The sequence below is a fragment of the Galeopterus variegatus genome, unplaced genomic scaffold, assembly GCF_000696425.1.
Source record: "Galeopterus variegatus unplaced genomic scaffold, G_variegatus-3.0.2 Scaffold4612, whole genome shotgun sequence".
Taxonomy (NCBI): Eukaryota; Metazoa; Chordata; class Mammalia; order Dermoptera; family Cynocephalidae; genus Galeopterus; species Galeopterus variegatus.
The window spans coordinates 180794-200547 of NW_007730723.1; the positions used below are offsets into that span (position 1 = coordinate 180794).

The 19754-nt window shown below is 54.6% G+C and overlaps 1 protein-coding gene across 1 annotated transcript in view; it reads left to right on the top strand.

The window, feature by feature from the left end:
• The window catches only part of LOC103603458 (potassium voltage-gated channel subfamily KQT member 1-like), a 76001-nt gene that overhangs the window by 1422 nt on the left and 54825 nt on the right, over positions 1-19754 (top strand). The window contains exons 3-4 of the mRNA XM_008587973.1: positions 363-409; positions 1355-1416. Coding sequence (XP_008586195.1) covers positions 363-409; positions 1355-1416 — 109 coding nt within the window. The remainder of the gene's footprint in view (positions 1-362; positions 410-1354; positions 1417-19754) is intronic.

Sequence of the window (19754 nt, forward strand, 5' to 3'; positions counted from 1 at the left end):
AAGGGGCAGCCCAACTACTGCCCTCATCTCTGAGCTCCCTGCCTGGCCTCCTCAAAAGCATGAGGCTCTGGGGGGTCGGGGGCACCTGGCAGGTCTGGGCATGTGGGGGGGGTGACCTAGTGGGTGCACACCATGCTGTCTTGCTGGACACATCGGCCTGTCCACCCCCCAGTGGGCTGGGCAGCATGAGGCTCTGGGGGGTCGGGGGCACCTGGCAGGTCTGGGCATGTGGGGGGGGTGACCTACTGGGTGCACACCATGCTGTCTTGCTGGACACATCGGCCTGTCCACCCCCCAGTGGGCTGGGCGTGCATGCGCTGCTCGGGCCGAGCATGAGTTGGTCTCTGTCTCCTTCCTCCCAGGCTGGACCAGTCCATTGGCAAGCCCTCCCTGTTCATCTCCGTCTCAGGTGGGTCTCTGCAGCGGGCACCCTGCATGTGGCGGCCTGTGCTGGACTCCTTTTCCCAACCCTGCACCCCACCTCCTCTCCCACCATTGGAGCAGGCTGCTTGCTGGTCCTCTAGAGCGCATGATATGATATGAAAGCCAGGGAGAGGAGCGGATAGTCCCACCCTGAGCAAAGTGGCTTTGCACGAATGCACTTTAAAAAGGGGTTTTGGGGTTGCTGAGAACCCACCTGGGTCTCTCTAAATGACAAACTTCCAGGGTGTTAAAAGTCAGGCTCTGGGTGTAAAAATGTGACCCAGTGAGCAACTTTCCAGAAGCCAGGGAGATGCTGGTGATGGAAGGGGCCTGGGGGTGGGGTTCGGGTAGGGTGAGCAGTGGCTCAGAACTCAAGGGGCCATCAGTGGGGGCTTTCCCCAGGCACGGGTTTGGAGGAGGAGGAGCATCCAGCAGCAATGCAAGCCCTAGTCCTTCAGCTCTGCGGCCAACTCCCAAGTCCTCTGGACACAGGGCTCGGTGTCACACAGGGGAGCACGTGGCCCGGCCCATTCCTCGGGGTTGCCCTAGCTCCAGTTCAAGCAGGAGCTGCAGCTCCCGGTGTGGAGAGCGTGGCGCGGACAGCTGGGGCGCAGCATTCCCCAGGCCTGGGGCAAGGCCACGCCACCCTGGGGGCAGGACGTCTTGGATTTGTGCAGCCACAGCATCCACCACCTCAGGCAGCCCCTGGGCAGAGTGTGTCCCGTCCCCATCTGACAGGTCCTCAGAGGTCCTAGAGATAGAAAGGGTGGGGGCAGGACAGTGCCCAGGTCCAGGCCACCAACATGCCCACCACAGGAGCACACGAAAGGATGCCCACACAGCCGAGGCATTTTGGCCCTCAGCTGCCTCCCCCTTTTCACCCTGCCCCTGCCCCAATATGTGTCCCTGATTTTGGTGCTTCACCCCACAGAAAAGAGCAAGGACCGTGGCAGCAACACCATCGGAGCCCGCCTGAACCGGGTGGAAGACAAGGTAGGCTCCAGGGTCCGGGCCACATGGCTTGGTGGTCAACACAGTGTTGCCCCGGCAGTCACTGTCCTTGGGCCAGCATGGCAGTCTCTCTCCCAGCTCGGTCCCGAGCATGTGTTTGGGACTATGATGGTGCCAGGATCTGCTCGTCTCCATCCTTCCCTCTCTGCCCCCCATGCCCATTGCAGCCACATACCACCTCCCTGGAATGGGGCTCAGGACCATTCCCCACCACCCCTGGGGCTAGGCATTTGTCCCCACAGAAGGGGGCTGGGCCAGGCTGGTTTCCAGTCCTCTGACAAGTGGCATCTTTACTGGCAAGTGGCACCAGCTGCCCGCCACCCCCACCCTGGAGTTCCTGCGAACCACCATCCCATGGAAGGTGGTCAGCACAGTCCTCAGCTGCATGTGGCCCCCTCAGTCCCCGCACATGTGTGCCCCAGGAAACCTGAGGCCTTCCTGCCAGTTCCCCAAGCCCGTGGCCCTGCCTCTGCCCCGATGAGGAGGGAGCAGGACTTCAAGGTCAGGCACAAATCAGGTCCTTTTCCACAACCTCACTCTTTCCCGCCGCCTCCCACAGTCTGCTTTGTGCAGCAAGAAGATCACACTGCACCCTGAGTGGAGGGTGGCAGGAGCCTCTTGACCCGGCCTTCCTCAGGTCCCACTGTCCAGGACCTTCATTCGGGGCAGGCCGAGGGCTCAGAGTGACTCTGAGTGTTCGTGGGAGGAGGGGCCTCTCCTGCTTGTCATGGACCCGACTGAATGTGCTAGGGGAGGGGTCGGCTCAGGATGGAATGGGAGGGCTGTCCTGGTCCCACCTGGCCAGGCCACCTTCAGCCTCCACTGACCCTCCCCTGTAGGGTCCTGACTAGGGTGGGAGGTGCGGGGTACCTTGGCCAGGGCCCTGCTGGGTGTCCAGTGGGGTGCAGGGCCTGTGGCTCCCACTCTGTGTCCTGGGGCCTGAGCTCCCACTGCCCCAGGGTGCCACCAGGATGCCCCCATTCCCTTCCAGGCTCTAGCCATGGCCCAGCCTGTCTGCCATGAGCCTCTTCCCAGGGCAGTCGGAGCTGCAGGAGTTTCTGGGCAGTGGGAGGGCCTTTCTCAGGCTGCAGCCCAGCCTGCCACTGCCCTGTGAAGTCCCTGTGGTTTGAAGCGGGCTGTTATCTTGCAGCACAGCTCGTTGGTCTGCATGGACTTTATCTGAAAGTAGCTGAGAGGCTAAAAATAGAGACATTTCTGCTGGGCAAGGAGTGGGCCTGCTGCTTGGTTTCCCTGGCAACGCCTGGCTCTGGCCCAGCCCAGCCCACGCTCCTGGGACAAGTTGGCCCCCTCCAGGGCCCCGGGGTCTGAAGCATCACTCCCTCCCCATCTGGCACAATCTGCCCCCAAGACCAGTAAATGGGATCAGGCAGAGAGAGGGCGGGCTGGTGTCCAGGTGCACACTGGGACCCTTGCTTCGGGCCTGGCCAGCTGTTGGCTGCCTGACCTCAGTACCCTGAGCCCCACTGGAGGGCCCTGCCACTCTCTGTCGACACAGGCCCCAGCAGGGCACGTGCTGTGGCCTTTGCCAAGCATGGGAACCAGGATCTGGGAGAGGGAAGCTCACAAGGCCGGTCAGGCTCAGAGGCCTAGGTGACCTGGTCTCTGCTGCCTGGTGAATGAGGCGTTTCCCGGCTTTCCATCTTCTTTGCACGAGGGCCCGGTGACTCCTGGCTGGCATGCCTAGGACAGCAGAGCTGGGTACCCTGTGTTGAGGGCAGGGTGGACATTTCCAAATATCAGGGAAAGCCATGGCAGAGCCAGGGAGTGTCACCCAGCCCATGGACATCCCCGGCCAAGGCAGCCTTTGCTGACTGGCTCCAACCCCCACCGTCACCACTTCCAGATGAGCTCCCCCAGTTGCCTGCCAGGTCCAGTTCCACCCCCACCCTACTGTTCCTGGTTGTTCTATGACTCCGCCCACTGCTCTGAGGGACAGGCCACCCCATTACGCCCAGACCAGGAGCCTGACGTTCTTTGGGAGTGAAAGTGGGTGGCAGGTAGGGTCTCCTGAGCATCAGCACCCCCTTCCTGGGCTTGGGCAGTGGCCATCCGGCTGCCTGCTGGGGTCTGAGGACAAGGACACAGCGCTTGGTTGACCAAGGTCAGTGTGGTGGGCTAAGGTGGGGCCAGCGCTGGCCTTGAAGGGACAGAATTATGTGCCCGTTTCATCAGATCTGAACAACAAAGCAAAGTGTTTTCCGGAGTCCCTGATCCCTGCAGGCAAGTTTTAAGAACAAAGCTGGGCCAAGTCCTGGAGTCCCCACAGCACCCACAGCCTCGGCCCCATCAGGCTCTAAGCCAGGGTTGTGAGGACCCTGGGAGATTCTGTGTGTGCAGTGCTTAGCGGTTGCTGGGGCTGTGCTATCAGCATCCCCCTCTGCTCCCGGGGAGCTGGCTGAATCCCCTGCCTGCGGTCTCCGGGGTAGACGCAGCACCCGGGGTCCACACTGAGTCTCAGCCCCTGAGAGCGTGTGGCCTGGAACCAAGCTGTCCATCGGGGTCAGATGGAGACCTGCTGACCCGGCAGAGGCAGCCATGGGCCAGCATTGGCTCAACTGGTGGCAGTCTGCCCGGCCCCTCCCCTGCCACTGACTGATGCCCCCCTCGGGGACAGACCCTGGGAAAGGACCTCTCTGGGCCCAGAGGGCATGGTGGCATGGCCCGGGACTGTGTTATTGCAGTTATCAATGCAGCCATCGGGACCATAAACAACCCAAGCGCAATCCTGCTGACTTGGGAAGTAGGGGACAGGAAACCCAGCAGCCGCCCGCCCTCGGAGCCGGCGGGCCCACAGCACGGCACTGCCAGCCACCCCGCCAACCCCAGCAGAGCCCCTGGGCCTTCCCCCCTCACCCTCCCCTGCCAGGCCGGCTGCAGGCCAGAAGGGAGTCCAGGCCCCAGCCCCCAGCTGTCTTCTCATCCCAGCTCAGCCCCTCAGTGGGAAGAGGGTCCCCTCCCAGTCCACCTCAACAGCCACAGGACAAGGGGCCCTGAGAGCAGCAGCAAGGAGGGCACATTTGGGACGCTCTGTCGGCTGGCCTCCACTCTCCAGAGTGGAGCATTCTCAGCGCCAGGGAGGCCTGGAGTGTCCGCCTGCAGGAAGTTGCAGGGAGGCCAGCTGAGCTTGTGCAGGGGTACCTGGGTTTCCCTGGCAGGGACCCCCCTCCCTCAGGCTCTATTCTCACCAGAGCCCCACAGCCTTGTCGAAACTGACTTAGCAGTGGGGTGCCTTTGCACCGGCTCAGGGCCCCACATCCTGCAGGATGCCCCTGTGCCTGGGCCACCGTCCCCCTATGCCTGGCCTGGCCATCCACCTCTGCCTTGCTCATTGCCACCCCATATGCCCCAGCCACCACCGCAGACACGGGAGCCCGCCCACCTCGGGTCTGACCCCGCTGGCCCCTGTCCTTGTCAGATGGGAGGCTTTGAAGCACTGCTTGTGTGCTTAGGTGTAAACGCCACCAAAGCTCCCTCGTACTCTTTCAGCGTCCGTCCTACGTTACCATTTTCTTTACTCTGGGGAGGACTCTTATTTGCCCAAACAAATCTTCTTTTACTGGTGGGGAAACTGAGGCCCACAGAGGCGGAGTGGTCACCTGTGGTCACATAGGTGAATAGCCAGTCCCTGAGGCAGCCACCAACAGTGGGGGATGTGAGGTGGAGGGAGACGGAGAAAACAAGAAGGTGTTTCATAAACGTAGGGGTGCGCTGGAGGGCAGGCTGGGTAGGAACACTGAGGACTGAGGCGGGGGGGACAGGCAGGCCACAAGGTCCGTGGGTGTCAGCGCTCAGGGGAATGGGCAGATTCAGACAGCGTGGCGTGCCCTGCCAGTCTCTGCAACAGGAGTCCAAAGAGCATGGCCTGGGCCGCTCCCCAGCCTGCCCACTCCTGCCCAGCCCCCAGCTCCGCCAGGCTCCCCCAGGTCCCACGCAGGGCCGGTGGCCGCGTGAGGGCTGCTCCAAGCAACCCATGCAGGAGGCTGCGCAACCCTCCTTCCCAGCACGTATTCTGAGCTTGGTCCCCAGGACCTGCCGCGGTGTTGACGTTGGGCCCTGTTTATTTTGCAAGCTAAGCTCACACTGCTTTTGCTGATATGAGGAGCACAGTGGGCTGGGAGAGTTTCTTTCTTCTCTGTTTTTGCCGGAAATGTTCGTGGCTCAGAGCCGGACACAGGGGAGTCCTGGGTTTCCATGCCCCAGTTCAGAGAGCACTGGGGGGCAAGGGGCCCCCACTAGCTGGCACTCCTTGCACCACCTCCGGTCCCAGAAACCAGGCCAGGCACACCTGCTCCTGCACGAGAAGGCCCCCCAGCCGGCCACCCCCACCCCTCTACTGAGCTCTGTTCTTGCCCTGCCCTTGGACACAGACAGGCCCAGCTACCCAGAACTTGGCATCTGCCCCCAGGCACTGCCATCCTGTCCCTCATCTCAAAGGGTTTCCTCCATCCAGCAGGCCTGCAAGCTGGACCCTGAGGTGTCGTCATCCTGGGCAATTCCCCTGGACGTCCCTCCATCCGTTCGTCCTTCACCCCAGCCCCACATCCTGCTGCATTTAGGCCATAAGCATCTCCTGCTTGGATTATTTTTCCAGCCTATGTGGTCTCCAGCCTCTCCCCCACTACCCACCAAACCTTCATGTTGTGTATTATTTCTTAAACACCACTGAAATCTCCTTGCTAGTATTTCGTTCTGAATTTTTGTGTCAATGTTTATGTGTGAGATACATACATAACATTAGTTTCCTTTCTTCTACTGTCCTCATCAGAGGTTGGTATTAAATTTGCATGAGCCTCGCAGACTAAACTGAGAAGTTTTCCCTCTTTCTGTGCGCCGGGATATTTTGTATAAGATTAGAATTGTTTTCTCTTGTTTGGTGGAATCTGAAGATAAAGCCATTAAGGCCTGGTGTTTTCTTTATGGGAGGATTCTTTATTACGGGTTCAGTGACTCTAATGGTTGAGGACTATTCGGGTTTTCTGTTTCATCTTATGTCACTTTTGATAAGCTGTGTATTCTAGGAATTTGTGTATCTCATCTTAGTTTTCAAATTTATTGCCACTTATTATTATTTCTGTAGCATCAGCATTTGGTCCCTTTTTTATTCCCAGTATGGTTTAAGTGCATCTTCACTTTTCCCCAGTGGTCAAGCCTACCAGCTGTGTGCTGATTTTATTAATATTTTTAATAAACTTTTCCCTGTGTTCATCCTCTCTGTTGTGTTTTGTTTTGTTTCATTCATTTCTCTTTATTTTCTTCCTTTTATTTATTTGTCTTAATTTATTGTTCTCTCTCTAACTTTTTAAGTTAGGTAATTATTAATTTCAGATTTTCTAGATGTCTAAGGTATGCATTTAAGGCTATAAACTTTTCCTCTAAGTATCACTCAAACTGCACCCCACATTTTGATATATAACACTTCATCGTAATTTTCATTCACATGTATCTTTCTAATCTGCATTACAACCTCTTGTTATCCTGGGAGTTATTTAGCGATGTGATTTTTGTGGTGTTTTAATTGTGGTAGAGCTTTCTAATAATACTGCTCTATTGTTAGAGGAAGCGGTCTGTATGACATCAGTCCTTTGGAATGTTTTGAAATGTGACTTATGGTAAAATATGTGGTCAATCTTTGTAAATGTACCTTCTGTACTTGAAAGCAATGCATACTCTGAAGTTGCTGGGTACCGTGTAATATTTATGTCCACTAGAACAAGCTTGTTAATTAATTGTTTTGTTCACATCTTCTGTATAGTCATTGGAATGTTTTTATTTATTTGATCTATTATTACCTAGAGTCATAAGGTAAACTTCTGGTTAACTTTCTAAGAAACTTCTAAACCATTTTCCAAAGGGTTTGTACCATTTGGCTCTCCCACCAAGGATATATAAAGGTTCCACTTTCTGCACAGCCTGGCAAATACTTGGTATGGTTAGTCTTTTTTCTTTTAGCTCTTTTAGTGAGTATGTAATGGTGTCTCGTTGTGGTCTGATTTGCATTTCCCTAATGACTAATGATGTTGAGCAACTTTTCACATGCTTAGTGGCCATTTGTAGTCTTCTTTGGAGACATGTTTATTCAACATTCTCTGCCCATTTTCTAATTGAGTAGTCTGCTCCATTATTTAGTTGCAAGAGTTTTTATATGTTCTGGATGCAAGTCCTTTATCAGATATATGACTTGCAAATATTTTCTCCAGTTCAGTGGCTGTCTTCTCATTTTCTTAACACGTTTTTTAAATCACAGAAGTTTTTCATTTTAGCGAAGTCCAATTTGTCTTTTCTTGTGTGGCTCATGCTTTTCATGTTCCATTTAAGGCCTCTTTGCCTAATCCAAAGTAACGACATTTTCCTCAATTTTTTCCTTCTAGAAGTTGTACAGAATTAGCTCTTACATTTAGATCTACATTTTGAGGCAATTTGGGGATGTGGTATAAGGTAAAGTCTAAGTTCTTTTTTTTTTTTTCAACTTACGAATATCCAGTTGCCCCAGCACCATTTGTTGAAAAGAGTATTTTTTTCTCCATTGAGTTGTCATGGCACCTTTATCAAAAATCAATTGACCATACACATGTGGGTTTATTTCTGGATTCTCCGCTCTGTTCTGCTGGTCTGCGTGCAGGTCCTTCAACCCACACTCACTGTCTTGATGATGGGGGCTTCACGGTCAGTGTGAAGTCAGATGTTGGAAGTCTTCTGTTTTTGTTCTTTTTTCAAATTGTTTTTGCCCATTCTAAGTTTTATAAATTTTCATATAAATTTTAGTATCAACTTGTTCATTAAAAAAACAAAAATCCCGGGCTGGCCCGGTGGCACACTGGATAGTGCGCCGCTTGGGAAGCGCGGCGGCGCTCCCGCCCGAGGGTTCGGATCCCACATACAGACCGGTTCCCGCTCACTGGCTGAGCGAGGCGCGGGAGCAACACCGAGGGTTGCGATCCCGTTGCCGGTCCCCGGTCTGGTACGGGGGCGACACTGAGGGTTGCGATCCGTTGCCGGACACGGAAAAAGACAAAAAGACAAAAAAAAAAAAAAAAATCATCCCACTAGGATTTGGATTGGCATTATATTTGAATTTATAGATCCATTTGGGGGAAATTGATGTCTTAACAAAACTGGGTTTTATAATCCACAAACATGGTATATCCCTCCATTTATCAATCTACTTTAATTTCTTTCTTTTTTTTTTTTTAAGACTGTATGGTATAGGGAACCGAACCCTTGACCTTAATGTTACATGGCCGCGCATTAACCAGCTGAGCAAGCCAGCCAGCCCCCATCTCATTTAACTTCTTTCTGCAGTGTTTTGTGGGTTTTGGTGTATAAATATTACCTTTCTTTATTAAATTTGCTCCTAAATATTTTATTTGTCATCCTATTTTTCATGGAATTGTTTTCTTAATTCTATTTTTGAATTGTTTATTACTAGTATTTAGAAATATGAGTACCATTGATTGTTTTCTATCAGTCTTGTGACCTTGCTGGTATTAGTTTCGGCAGTTTTAGTTGTTGCTGTTGATTCCTCAGGATTTCCTACATATAGGATTACGTCATGTGTGAATAAAGACAGTTTTACCTTTCTTCCGATCTGAATGCCGTCAATTTTTTTGTTTTTCCTTTCTGCACTGGCTTGGATTTCTAGTAAAATGTGGAACAGAAGTGGCTAGAGCAGATCCTGTGGGGAAAGCAGCTATTTGCCATTAAGTATGTCAGTTGTGGATTTTCTTAGATACGTTTTACCAGGTTGAGGATATTTTCCTCTAGTCCCAGTGTGTTGAGAGGTCTTATCATGAATGGATATTTGATTTCCTATTATTACCCAGAGTCATAGGGTAAATATGACTCTAGATAATAATAGAGTCATTATTAATTAATTTCAGACTTTGTAGATGTCTAAGGTGTCTAGATCCTGCATCTATTGACATGATCACATAGCTTTTATCCCTTATTTTATTAAAATGGTGCAATATGCTAATTGATTTTCGAGTGTTAAACCAACCTCACATTTTCGGGAGAAATCCCACTTTATCATGGTGTATGATCCTTTTTATAAGTTGTTAGATTCAGTTCATTGATATCTAATTTAAAATGTTTGTATCTATATTCACAAAAAATACTGACCTGTAGCTTTCTTTTCTTGTGGTTTTTCTTCTGACTTTGATGTCAGATTTTTAAATCATTTTCTTTTTAATCCTATATCCATATGTTCTGGATGTGTCCTTTGTAAAGACCACATGACTGGGTTTTTGACAATCATTTAATATTTACACTTCGTGTAATTTCTGGCAATCAGTTTGGATTGATTTGGATTGTGTTTTCCATTTGTACTAAATATCTTATTTAATGTTTATTTTTCTTCTCTTTCTGGCCTGTCGTGGGTTGATTATTTCTCGCTCCGCTTCCCCTACTGATTTTGTACTAGGGTATTCCATCGCAGTGCTTGTAGAGGTCAGTCTAGAACATCTAACAACACACACCAGAGGCAATTGTTACCTTTATCTACATCCGTAATAAAATAGGAACCTGGAACACTAGCTTCAATCACTCTCCTCCTGACTTACGTGCTTTGTTGTTGTATATTTTAGCTCAGTCATATTTATTTTTTGGCCCACTAATTGGTAGTGTTTATACAATCAATATTTGTTTAAATGTGCTTGCATACTTGCCTCTTTGTCACTTGTCATTTATTTTTCGCCTCAGATCTTACATCTAGGATCATATTTTTCTGGTGGAAGTATAGAATTTTCTTCAGTGAAAAATCAAAATCTCTCAGATTTTATTAATTTGAAAATGACCATTTTATTGTCATTCTTCAAAAAATATTTTCAGAAGATAGAAAAAAAGAATAAATTAACATTTTTTAAAATATATATATTTTCTCCAGTTGTAAGACTCTAGACCCTCGCTTACCGAGTTTATTTTCTCTGTGCGCATTGGAAATGTTCTCGGGCTGTCCTTCAGCTTCCACGGTTGCTGTTGAGAACGACATGAGCAAGCATCGCTGCTCCGTGGGAGGCAGTCTGTCTTCCTTCTCTGGCTGCCTTCAAGATCTTTGCTTTGATGCTAGTGTTCTCTGCGTGTTCACTAGGATGTGTTCACAGATCTCTCTCATTTGCTCTGCTTGGGTTACCTTCATCTGTGATTTGGTTCTTGCATCAGTTCTGGATTATTCTCCGCCAATGACTCTTAAGATTTTGCTTTAGCCTCATTATCTCCTTCTGGAATTTTCATTAGATGTGCAGTGGACCACCTCACTCCCCTCCATGTCTCTTAACCTCTTTTCTTCTTTTTATCACTTTGTCTCTCTGTACCATATTCTGGATAATCTTCTGATCCATCTTCCAGTTCACTAATTGTTTCTTCAGCTGTATCTAATCCGCTGTTAGACCTGTCAAGTGAATTTTAAATTTTAATAGTTATTTTTTATTTATAGAAATTTTGTTTGGCTCTTATTCATATCTGATAGCTCATTTTTCATCATATCTTTCTCTTTGGTTGTATACTTAAACTGTTTAAACATTTCTCGAAGTGTATTAAATATGGCTATTTTATATTTAGTTTCTCTCAATTCCAGTATCCAATGTTTTTTGAGTCTGCATCCCTGTCTGGTTCTATTTATTTCTTATGGCTCTCATTCATGGTATTTCATTTCCTTTTTTTTTGGGGGGGGGGGTAATCGTAAGCTTGTATATCTTAAAATTTATCTCTGGGAATTTTGAGGCTTGTTGTGAAGTTGGGGTCTTCAGGGAGGATTCATGTTTGCATTTTCCACTCCACACACACACATGCGTGTACTACCAGCCTGGTCTTCAGAGTCTAAACTCAAAGTTTTCCAGACTACCCAGGTGGTGTGAATTTGAGCATCCAAGTTGAGCATGGCAAAAATTCCCAAGGCAAAAATTGTTCCCCTGCTCTTAGCAAGTGAGGCACATTTCTTTATAATCTTCCCAGGGAGTGAATTATTTCTCATGGACCCTCGCAATGAACGTAGAGCCCTTTGAAGGTCCCCACTTTATGTAGGTCTCTGCCACAAGACTTCCCACGTGGGGCAGGCCTGGGTCTCGATGCCCAACCACCCATCCCTGGTGAGACTGAAAACCAAAGCTCGGGTTCACCCTGCCCATCACAGGCCTTCAGGTACCTCCTACCTCCCTTACTCCCTGTCAGCTCATTGATGCTGGCTGCAGGAACAATTTTACATTCTATAATAGCCACTTAAAAAATAACAAACAGGTGAAATTAGTTGCAATAATATATTTTATTCTACCCAATAGATCCAAAATATTATCATGTCAATATATAATCCACGTGAAAAACTGGAATGGTTGACATTCTTCAGAAGCCGGTGTGTGTCACACTCACAGCACATCTCGATTCGGACAAACAAGAACTACTTGGTCTGTATTTAGATTTTACAAAAGTTTCAGTTGGAAAAGGACATTCTCATGCCTAAGTCATTCCAAACATACTTACATGTTTTCCAATAACTGAATCAAGGGTCTATATTTAAATTTAAATTTTATTAAAATTAAATCAAATTAAAATTCCATGTTTTGGTCTCAGTAGCCACATTCCAAGTGCCGAGCCACACAGGGTTGGTGGACAGGGCAGCTTTAGACTGGCATGGTCTTGTGGGCGGGGGGCCCCAGCATTTGACCCAGGGCAGTCCTTAGTCCCCCAACAGAGTGAGGGGTGAGTGCCGAGGAACGGGCATCTGGGAGAGAGGTGGCAGCTCCCACGCCACCTCACAGCCCTAGTGCCCCTCCTGTGCTTTCTCACCCCAATGGGCACACATTCTTGCAGACCCCTCCTGGGATCCCTCTGCACAGAATCTTCCCAGGCTTCCCCTCCCTGGTGCCCCCAGAGCCCATGGCTCACACCTTCTCTCCTGGGGCCCTGAGGACCACTCGCCTGGGATTCTGGTTCTGAATAACCACATCTATCTCCCCCTGCTTGGCTCCCCCACCCCCTGCAAAGGTGACACTCAGGAGGCAGTCTGTGCAGTCTGCATTTCCAGGCTGACCTGCCCTAGGCACCACCGAGCGCCTGCCACCAGCTTGGGCTGGTTGCATCAGAAAGTTGGGCAGCCTGGAGCGGGCACCGGCAGCCCTGCCCGCCCCCACCCTCTCCTGTGGCCCACCCCCCACTTCTCTCTTTGCTGCTGAGCTGCTCTGAGTGACACGGCTGTAAATAGGCTAAGGCGTGGGGCTCTGACTGATCAAAGGCTCCCTTTAGAAGCCGTCATTAGTTTGCTATTCTGGGAACTGGTTATTTTAAGGTTAGTGTATTTTTTCTTTCCTGAGGAGCCGTCTTAGTGGATGGCAGAGTCCTGAGGTGCTGGCCCTTCAGTCAAACCACACAAGCCCTGTTTTGTCTAGGGTTTCAAAGATAAACCTATAATGAAAGCTGCATTTGACGTGGAGCCCCACCACCCCTATTGCTGGGCGGGGTGGGCGTGTCTGCCCGGGGGTCTCTGTGCCCAGCGAGCGCCCAAGGAGACTTGCCGGGACCCCTGGGTGGGGTTGAGATCACTCCTGAATGGAGCCTGAGGCCAGAGCCCTTCTTATGGGGTGCCGAGGCCTATGTACGGTCCCCCAACCTCAGGCCACCCTCCCGCAGCCTCGCCTAGAGCCCGGCTCAGAGGCACCTTTCGAAAGACGGCCCAGCTTTGGCCAACAACCATATGTGGGCAGATGCCCACCCCGCCAGCGACTGGGGAAATGCACACTGGAGTCAGGATGCAGGGAAATGATCATAGCCCGTGCTGGCACAGCTGCGGACAAACAGACATCCTTCTGTCTTCCTGGTGAGGGTGGGAACTCCTATAGTAATTGGTGCAGAGCTGCCAGAAAGGAACCCAGCAACGACTGTGGAAATAAAAATACACGTTCCCTTTGATGCACCTCTCTCTCCACTCCTAGGAAAGAAAAGCACCAGGATTAGGGTGGTGCATACGAGGACATTTGCCATACTAGTTTGTAACTGCAAGAAGCTGGAAGCCACTTATTTGATCATCAATGAGAAAGGAGGTGACTGAGCTGAGGCTCTTCCCTACCATGGACGTGGTACAGCCTGGGTGCCAATGAGCTGCTGGCGTCCGTGCTCTGGAGCAGCATCCCGGGTGGGCCGCTGAGGTAGAAACCTAAGTTACTAGGAGATGCGACCCCATTTCTAGGAAACCATGCAGCCCAAGACAGGGTGTGGGAAGGCAGTTGAGGCACAGCCACGCCCCAGGACCCTGCCAGCCTCCTGCTGCCAGGCCCAACTCCCCAGCAGCGGACGGCGCAGGTTGGGCTCTGAATGCATGGCTGGTCCTCACCGTGGGGCTGAGGCGCGTCTGATGGCCCATGTGCACATCTTCAGGTTTCTCTCTCCCCGCGAGCCTCCTGCTGCCAGGCCCAACTCCCCAGCAGCGGACGGCGCAGGTTGGGCTCTGAATGCACGGCTGGTCCTCACCGTGGGGCTGAGGCGCGTCTGATGGCCCATGTGCACATCTTCAGGTTTCTCTCTCCCCGCGTAGAGTGATTTCAGATGCAGGTGAGCCCAACCGATGAAGGTGCCTCAGAAACGAGGGAACTGCTGTTTCTCGCTCAGCTTCCTGCTCTCCCGCCAGAAGGCATTTAAGGGCCTCTCCATGCCGAGATGGGGGCTGGAGATGGTTTAGGTTGGAAGGGGCCGGGCCCCCTGCCAGGCCTAAAGAACAGCACCAGGCTCTTAACAGCCTAGCCCAGAAGTAGACATGTCACACCTGCCCATGTGCCCTGGGTGAGAACGAGCCACGTGGCTCTACCCAGAGGAGGCTGGAGAATGGAGTCCCGCCCAGCGGCCGTCCCCAGCAATGCCGTGGAAGGCAGTAGGATCTGCTGGAGTTGTCCACGTCATGGGGACGTCCATCTGCCCCCAGATGCCACATTTCTGCACCTGCGACTGACGCTCACTCTCCTGAATGTTAGGCGACCCTCCCCTGACAGCCCAACAGCCCTTTCCGTGGCACCATGTCAAGAGCTGGCTGCAGAGAGGGACAAGGCACGGCCAGTGGCCTCTGCCCCCACAGGTCCCCCAGCACAGCCTGACGCCCGGGGGCCCACATACCACGCTTGGTTCTGTAGATCACAGACTGAGGCCAAGAGGCAGGCGGGAGCAGATCCCCCCAGGGAGCTGCCCCCTCTGGGTGGCACAAAGCACCTGGCCTCTAGGAGCAATGTCAGTGCTGGCTGGTGAGGCCTGTTTCTGGTCCATTCCAACCCTGAGGGTGGGGCCTGAGGTGAGGTAGTCAGTGAAAAGCAATGCCAGTGGTGCCCGCATGTACCCCAGCAGAGGGTCCCGTCCCCATGAGATTGAGCCACTGTGAGGGGGCAGGTGCTGGAAGGACAAGGCCCATGGGGCCGTGCCGGACTCCCAGGGACACCTTCCCACTGGGGGCATGGGCCGTGCTGGCATTCTCTCTGAGCCTCAGTTTCCCCCTCTGTCCAAGTCTGGCTGGGTTGCTGTGAGTTTGGAGGAAGGAGGAGAGGAGCATGTGTCCTTTCAGGGCCACCTAATGTGGCCGGGTCTCCTATGGCTGCTGCCCACAGGCCCCCAGCCCACGAGGCCCTGACCCTGCCATGGAGAGAGGGGACAGCTAGCCTGGCTGGGCACTTCTGGGCTGTTCTTGTGCATCTTAAGTCCTCACCTCCCACATGCGAGAGGGCACCCTAATCATCATCCCCATCTTACAGACCCCCAGAGCCTCTGTCCCTCCCTGAGGTCCTGTCTCACTGGGTCAGAGCCAGGACTGGGGTCTGGGCAGCCTGGATCCCGAGCCTGTGTGTTCTTAAATTCCACATATATGGCTTCTTGCAAAAGGAACATCACCCTCAGGGCTGAGCCCACCCTGGGTGTCAGGGGGCACTCGGCCCAGACCGAGGCTGGACAGCTGGGCACCCATGGTGGAGCATGGCCAACCGAGGCTGCCAGTGCCTCATGCCCACCTCCACTGTCATGAGCAAGTAGGACTTCATTAAGCCAAGCTGCCGGTGAGGCTCATCTCAGAGCCATGCACAGCCTGGATGACCCCAGGGGTCACTTTGTAGGAAGCAGGGGATGGGGAAGATCCAGGTGCAGATGTCAGGGAGGGGTCAGCATGGGGGCTGCAGCCCTCTGGACCCCATCCCCCACCTGCCCATTCAGAGGGGGCAGCCCTGACCCATAGTGCCCTTGCCTATCCCACCTCCTGCAAAACAGCCAGGCCAGGCCCTGTCCTACAGAATCAGTCTCACTTTGCCCCTCCCTGCTTGCCCTCCTGCCCTCACAGCCCCTGAGCTCTGTAGAGGGGTCATTGTTGTCAGCACTCTGCTGGGGTCTTTATCCAGGCTTGCCCCCATCCACACTCAGCATCCACGTGCACACTCAGACACGCACACAAACCGAGGGGCCTCATCCTCCCTTCCCACTTCACAGGGGGCCAAGCCCAGACCTACATTTTGCCCTTTGGAGCCATTGGCTGGGGTTCAAGCCCTGCCCCTATAGTCAATAGTGTGAGACCCAGCAGGTCAGAGTGCTCCTGGTGCCCCCATCTCACCCATCCGTGGAGGGGGGCTGTTGGCACTGCTATGCCTTGTCCTGCTGGTGGGTTCAGGAGCCAATCCCCACCCAGGCCAGAGGAGCCTCGTGTGCAAAGGCCCTGTGGCACACACAGCATGCAAGTTCTAGAGCCGGGAAGGCAGCTGTTTGCAGAGCTCAGAGAGTGTGGGCCTGAGGATGGGCCGGCCAACAGGCAGGAGGGGTCAGAGGCCAGTCTGGCCAGTCTGACCCTGCTGTGTGGCCCTGGGCAACCCTCCTGAATCTGGGCCTCCCCCTCCCCCGCCGCGTGGGGGCCTCCTGCCTGCCCCATCCTGGGCAGCACCCTGGGAATTGCCCTCTCTCTCTCTCTCTTTCTGCACTCCTCTCTTTCTGGGGTGTTTCTCTCCCAGTCTGTCTGGGGAACAATCCCCACCCTCTAGTCTCTCCTGAGCAACTCTATTTATAGGCCTCAAATATTGGCCAGAGAGTAGATTTACATTTTTAAAAAATTTAGCTCCAGCCCGTGTCAACTTCTGTGGGTGTGACTGGTCTGGGAGCGGCAGGGCATGGAGAGGCAGACAGACGCGTGCATGGCCGTGCACAGCACGAGGGCCCGGGGCTGTGAGCCCTTCATGGGCGCTGTCTGGTGATCTCTCCACGGCACTGTCGCGGGGGTCAGCCGGGCAGGCACTGGGGGGACCTGAGCACGAGGGCTGCGCAGGGCCTCATCTGAGTGGACAGCCCTGCCCGGCCACCTTGGCCAACCTCAGAAAAACATGTATTTTGGTCAAAATAGGCCTCTTTTTAAACTCGTCACCCTGTGGGTCAGGGCACAGCCTGCCCCTGGCTGGTTCTGCATATTAAGCAGCGGCTTGGTCACCACCAAAAATAGATGTCCCAGCCCAGAGCCTGGGCTACCCCTCCCACCCGGGGAGGGACCAGCCTGGAAGGGGCCGTGGTGCTGTCCTGGCCGGGCCGGCTCCGGAAACCACGGCTGTGGAGGCCAGGCGGCAGGAGGGCGAGGGGGACAGGCCACCCGGAGCACGTGCTGGCGCCTTCCAGGGCCACCTCCTTCTCAGGGGCTGCAGGACCAGGCCAGGGCCGGCACCGGGCGGTTGCCACCGTGGGCCCCGAGGCCGGAGTGCAGCCTGTGCCCGCCTGGCACGGGGTGGCAGGTGGAGCCGGCAGGTCCCCGGTCGTGAAGCGCGCGGGGCGAGGCACGGGCGCCGTCCCTGCTCCGGGCCTCCGGAAGCCGCAGGTGTGGGGCTCGGCGGCCTGGGCGGCGGTGGCCGCAGGGTGGCTGACGCTGCGTTTGAGCCGGGCACGGACGCCCGGGAGGCGCTGCACGGGGCTGCTGTTTATTTTGCCGAGCGAGCAGCCTCCGTTGCCGGGTTCCCCGAGTGCTGCAGAGGCGCATGGAAATTTTTGTGGATTAAACACGGGGCTGAGGCGCGCCGGGCTGTTTGGGTTGGCAGCGCGCGGCCTCCCCACCCGTCCCTCATCCGCTGCTTCCCGCCCTCGCCCAGCGCGGCCATTCATGTCTCCGCTCCCGGGGCCCCTCCCCCCCCCGTGCCCCCCTCAGTCCCAGGGTCTGGAGCGGGTGTCTGTGCAGGTCCCCGGCAGGCTAGGCCTGACCCCCGCCCCACGTTTGGAAGAGGCTGCAGGAGGAGCGAGGCTGCTGATCAGAGGCCCTGCTCAAACTTGGGCCCCTCTGACCTCCAGATCTCCGGCTGTGACATGGCAGCCGGTGTGGGGACCAGGCAAGCAGCACATGGGGCGTGCCCATGGGTCCCGCACACAGAAAATGCCCAGCCCACGGGCCCTGTCATGGTGGCTGCCACCCTCAGGAAGGCAGAAGGCCCCGGGTTAGCACAAGGGGCAGGGCCCTGTACCTCACTCCTGCTCAGAAGAAACCCTCTCGGTCCAGGCAGGTCTGGGCCTTTCTGGTAGAGATTGGAGGGTGAGCAGGTCTGCCAGGCAGGATCCCTGGGAACAAGGGAGCAGGTCATGTGGACATCTGAAGAAGACTGTCCTGGGCAGAGGATGCAGCAAGTGCAGGGGCCTGAGGTGGCAGCAAGAAGGCGGTGTGGCCAGAGCCGTGGGTGACAGGGAGCCTGGGGTGGGGTCAGCGGGCCACCCTGTGGGCTATCGAGGATTCGGGGCTTCACTTGGAGGAGATGGGGGCTCTGGGGCTGCGGAGGGCCAAGGTCTCCTGGCACACTGAGAATAAGCTGAAGAGGAACAAGCATGAGTGACCCCAGGGGGACTGGGGGGCCAGTGCACACCCCGTCCCTCCCTTCCCCTCCCTGGGACGCAGCTGGGTCAGCGTGGACAGTGCCCCTCTATTCAGTCTTACCCATAAAGAGCCATCCGTGTGGACAGTGAGGTGCGCCTGCCTGCTGCCTGCACAGGGACTCTGTCCAGCAGGGTGGACGCCCCATGGGACCACCGGCACCCACCCCGGGGGAGGGGGCTTCTGAGGGGGACGTGAGGTCCTGGCCCGAGGCACCCATTCCTGGGTGACCCGTGTCACCTGGCCGCTCTCGGCCAGCTGGGCACACAGGGCTACAAGCGGGTTCAGCCTCGCGGGCACCGCACAGGGCCTGCCTGGGTGCCAGCAGACGCGCGGGATCTGAGGCTCTGTGATGTGTCCTCCTGCTAAGAGGGGCCGCACCCATAACCGAGGGAGGTTGGCTACTGGGGTAACGTGAGGCGTCTTCTCAGCCCGCGCATCCTTTGGAACCCACGGGGAGCTTCAGAAATGAGGACCTCCTGGTCCAGAGAGAGGGACCAGAAGTCACAGGAGCAGAAAGTAAAGCAGAGAAAAGAACCCTCTGAGGCACCGCGTGCGTCGCTTCAATCAGTTCTTCGTCTGTGTCCACCCGATGCCACTCAGCACACAGGCATGGAGGAGGAGGACGGACGGGCAGGCAGGGGTCAGCAGGGCCAGGAGCCTGGAGCCCAGCAGGAGTGGACAAGGTGGTCGGGGCGGAAGGGAATCCCGTGTGCGCAGCCCACGCAAAGGCCCGGGGTATGAGGGGCACGTCCATCTGAGGCCGTGAGAGCAGCCAGGTGGAGCCGACGCTTGAGGGACAATTTGGCCAGGCCAAGAGTCCAGGGCAGGGGTGGCTCTGGCTTCCATGGGAGGGCGTTTAGAGGAAGGCAGGGCTGCTATGGGATTAGAGACCATGTTGGTGCCTTGGATCAGGGTGGAGACCTGCAGGGGACAGCCCCCAGGCCACCAGCCCAGCTGGTCAGCTGCAGAAGCAGACCAAAGGGAGAGGCGTGGGGAAGGACCCTGGGACTGTGCTCTGAGCACCTGGGTGGGGGGCGCTTTGCTTGGGGGGCTGCTGGAGTGAGGCAAGTCAGGGGGAATCACTGACTCTATTTTGGACATGCGTGGGGGACCACTGGGACCACACAACTTAGAGGTCGGCTGGGAAAGAATAAAGGAAGAAGCGGGGGACAGGGGCAGAGAGACAGGGGGAGCAAGTAGAAGAGAGATAAACAGGCAGCTTCCTGCAGGTGTGGGTGTGGCCGCCTCCCTTGCACTGGGCATTAGAGACGGAGGTCACCCAGGTGTGGCCCCCACAAGGCCAGCCCTCCTGCCTGGCCTCTCCTGCCCCAGGTCACGTGGGCACACTTTGTGTTTCTCCACGTCCGCGAGCCACCGAGGATAGTTCTCACAGGACGCTTTTCTTGATGCCTGCTCTCCTTTGTAAACAAAGTGCCTGTCCCGTGGTGGCCTCAACCTGGAACTG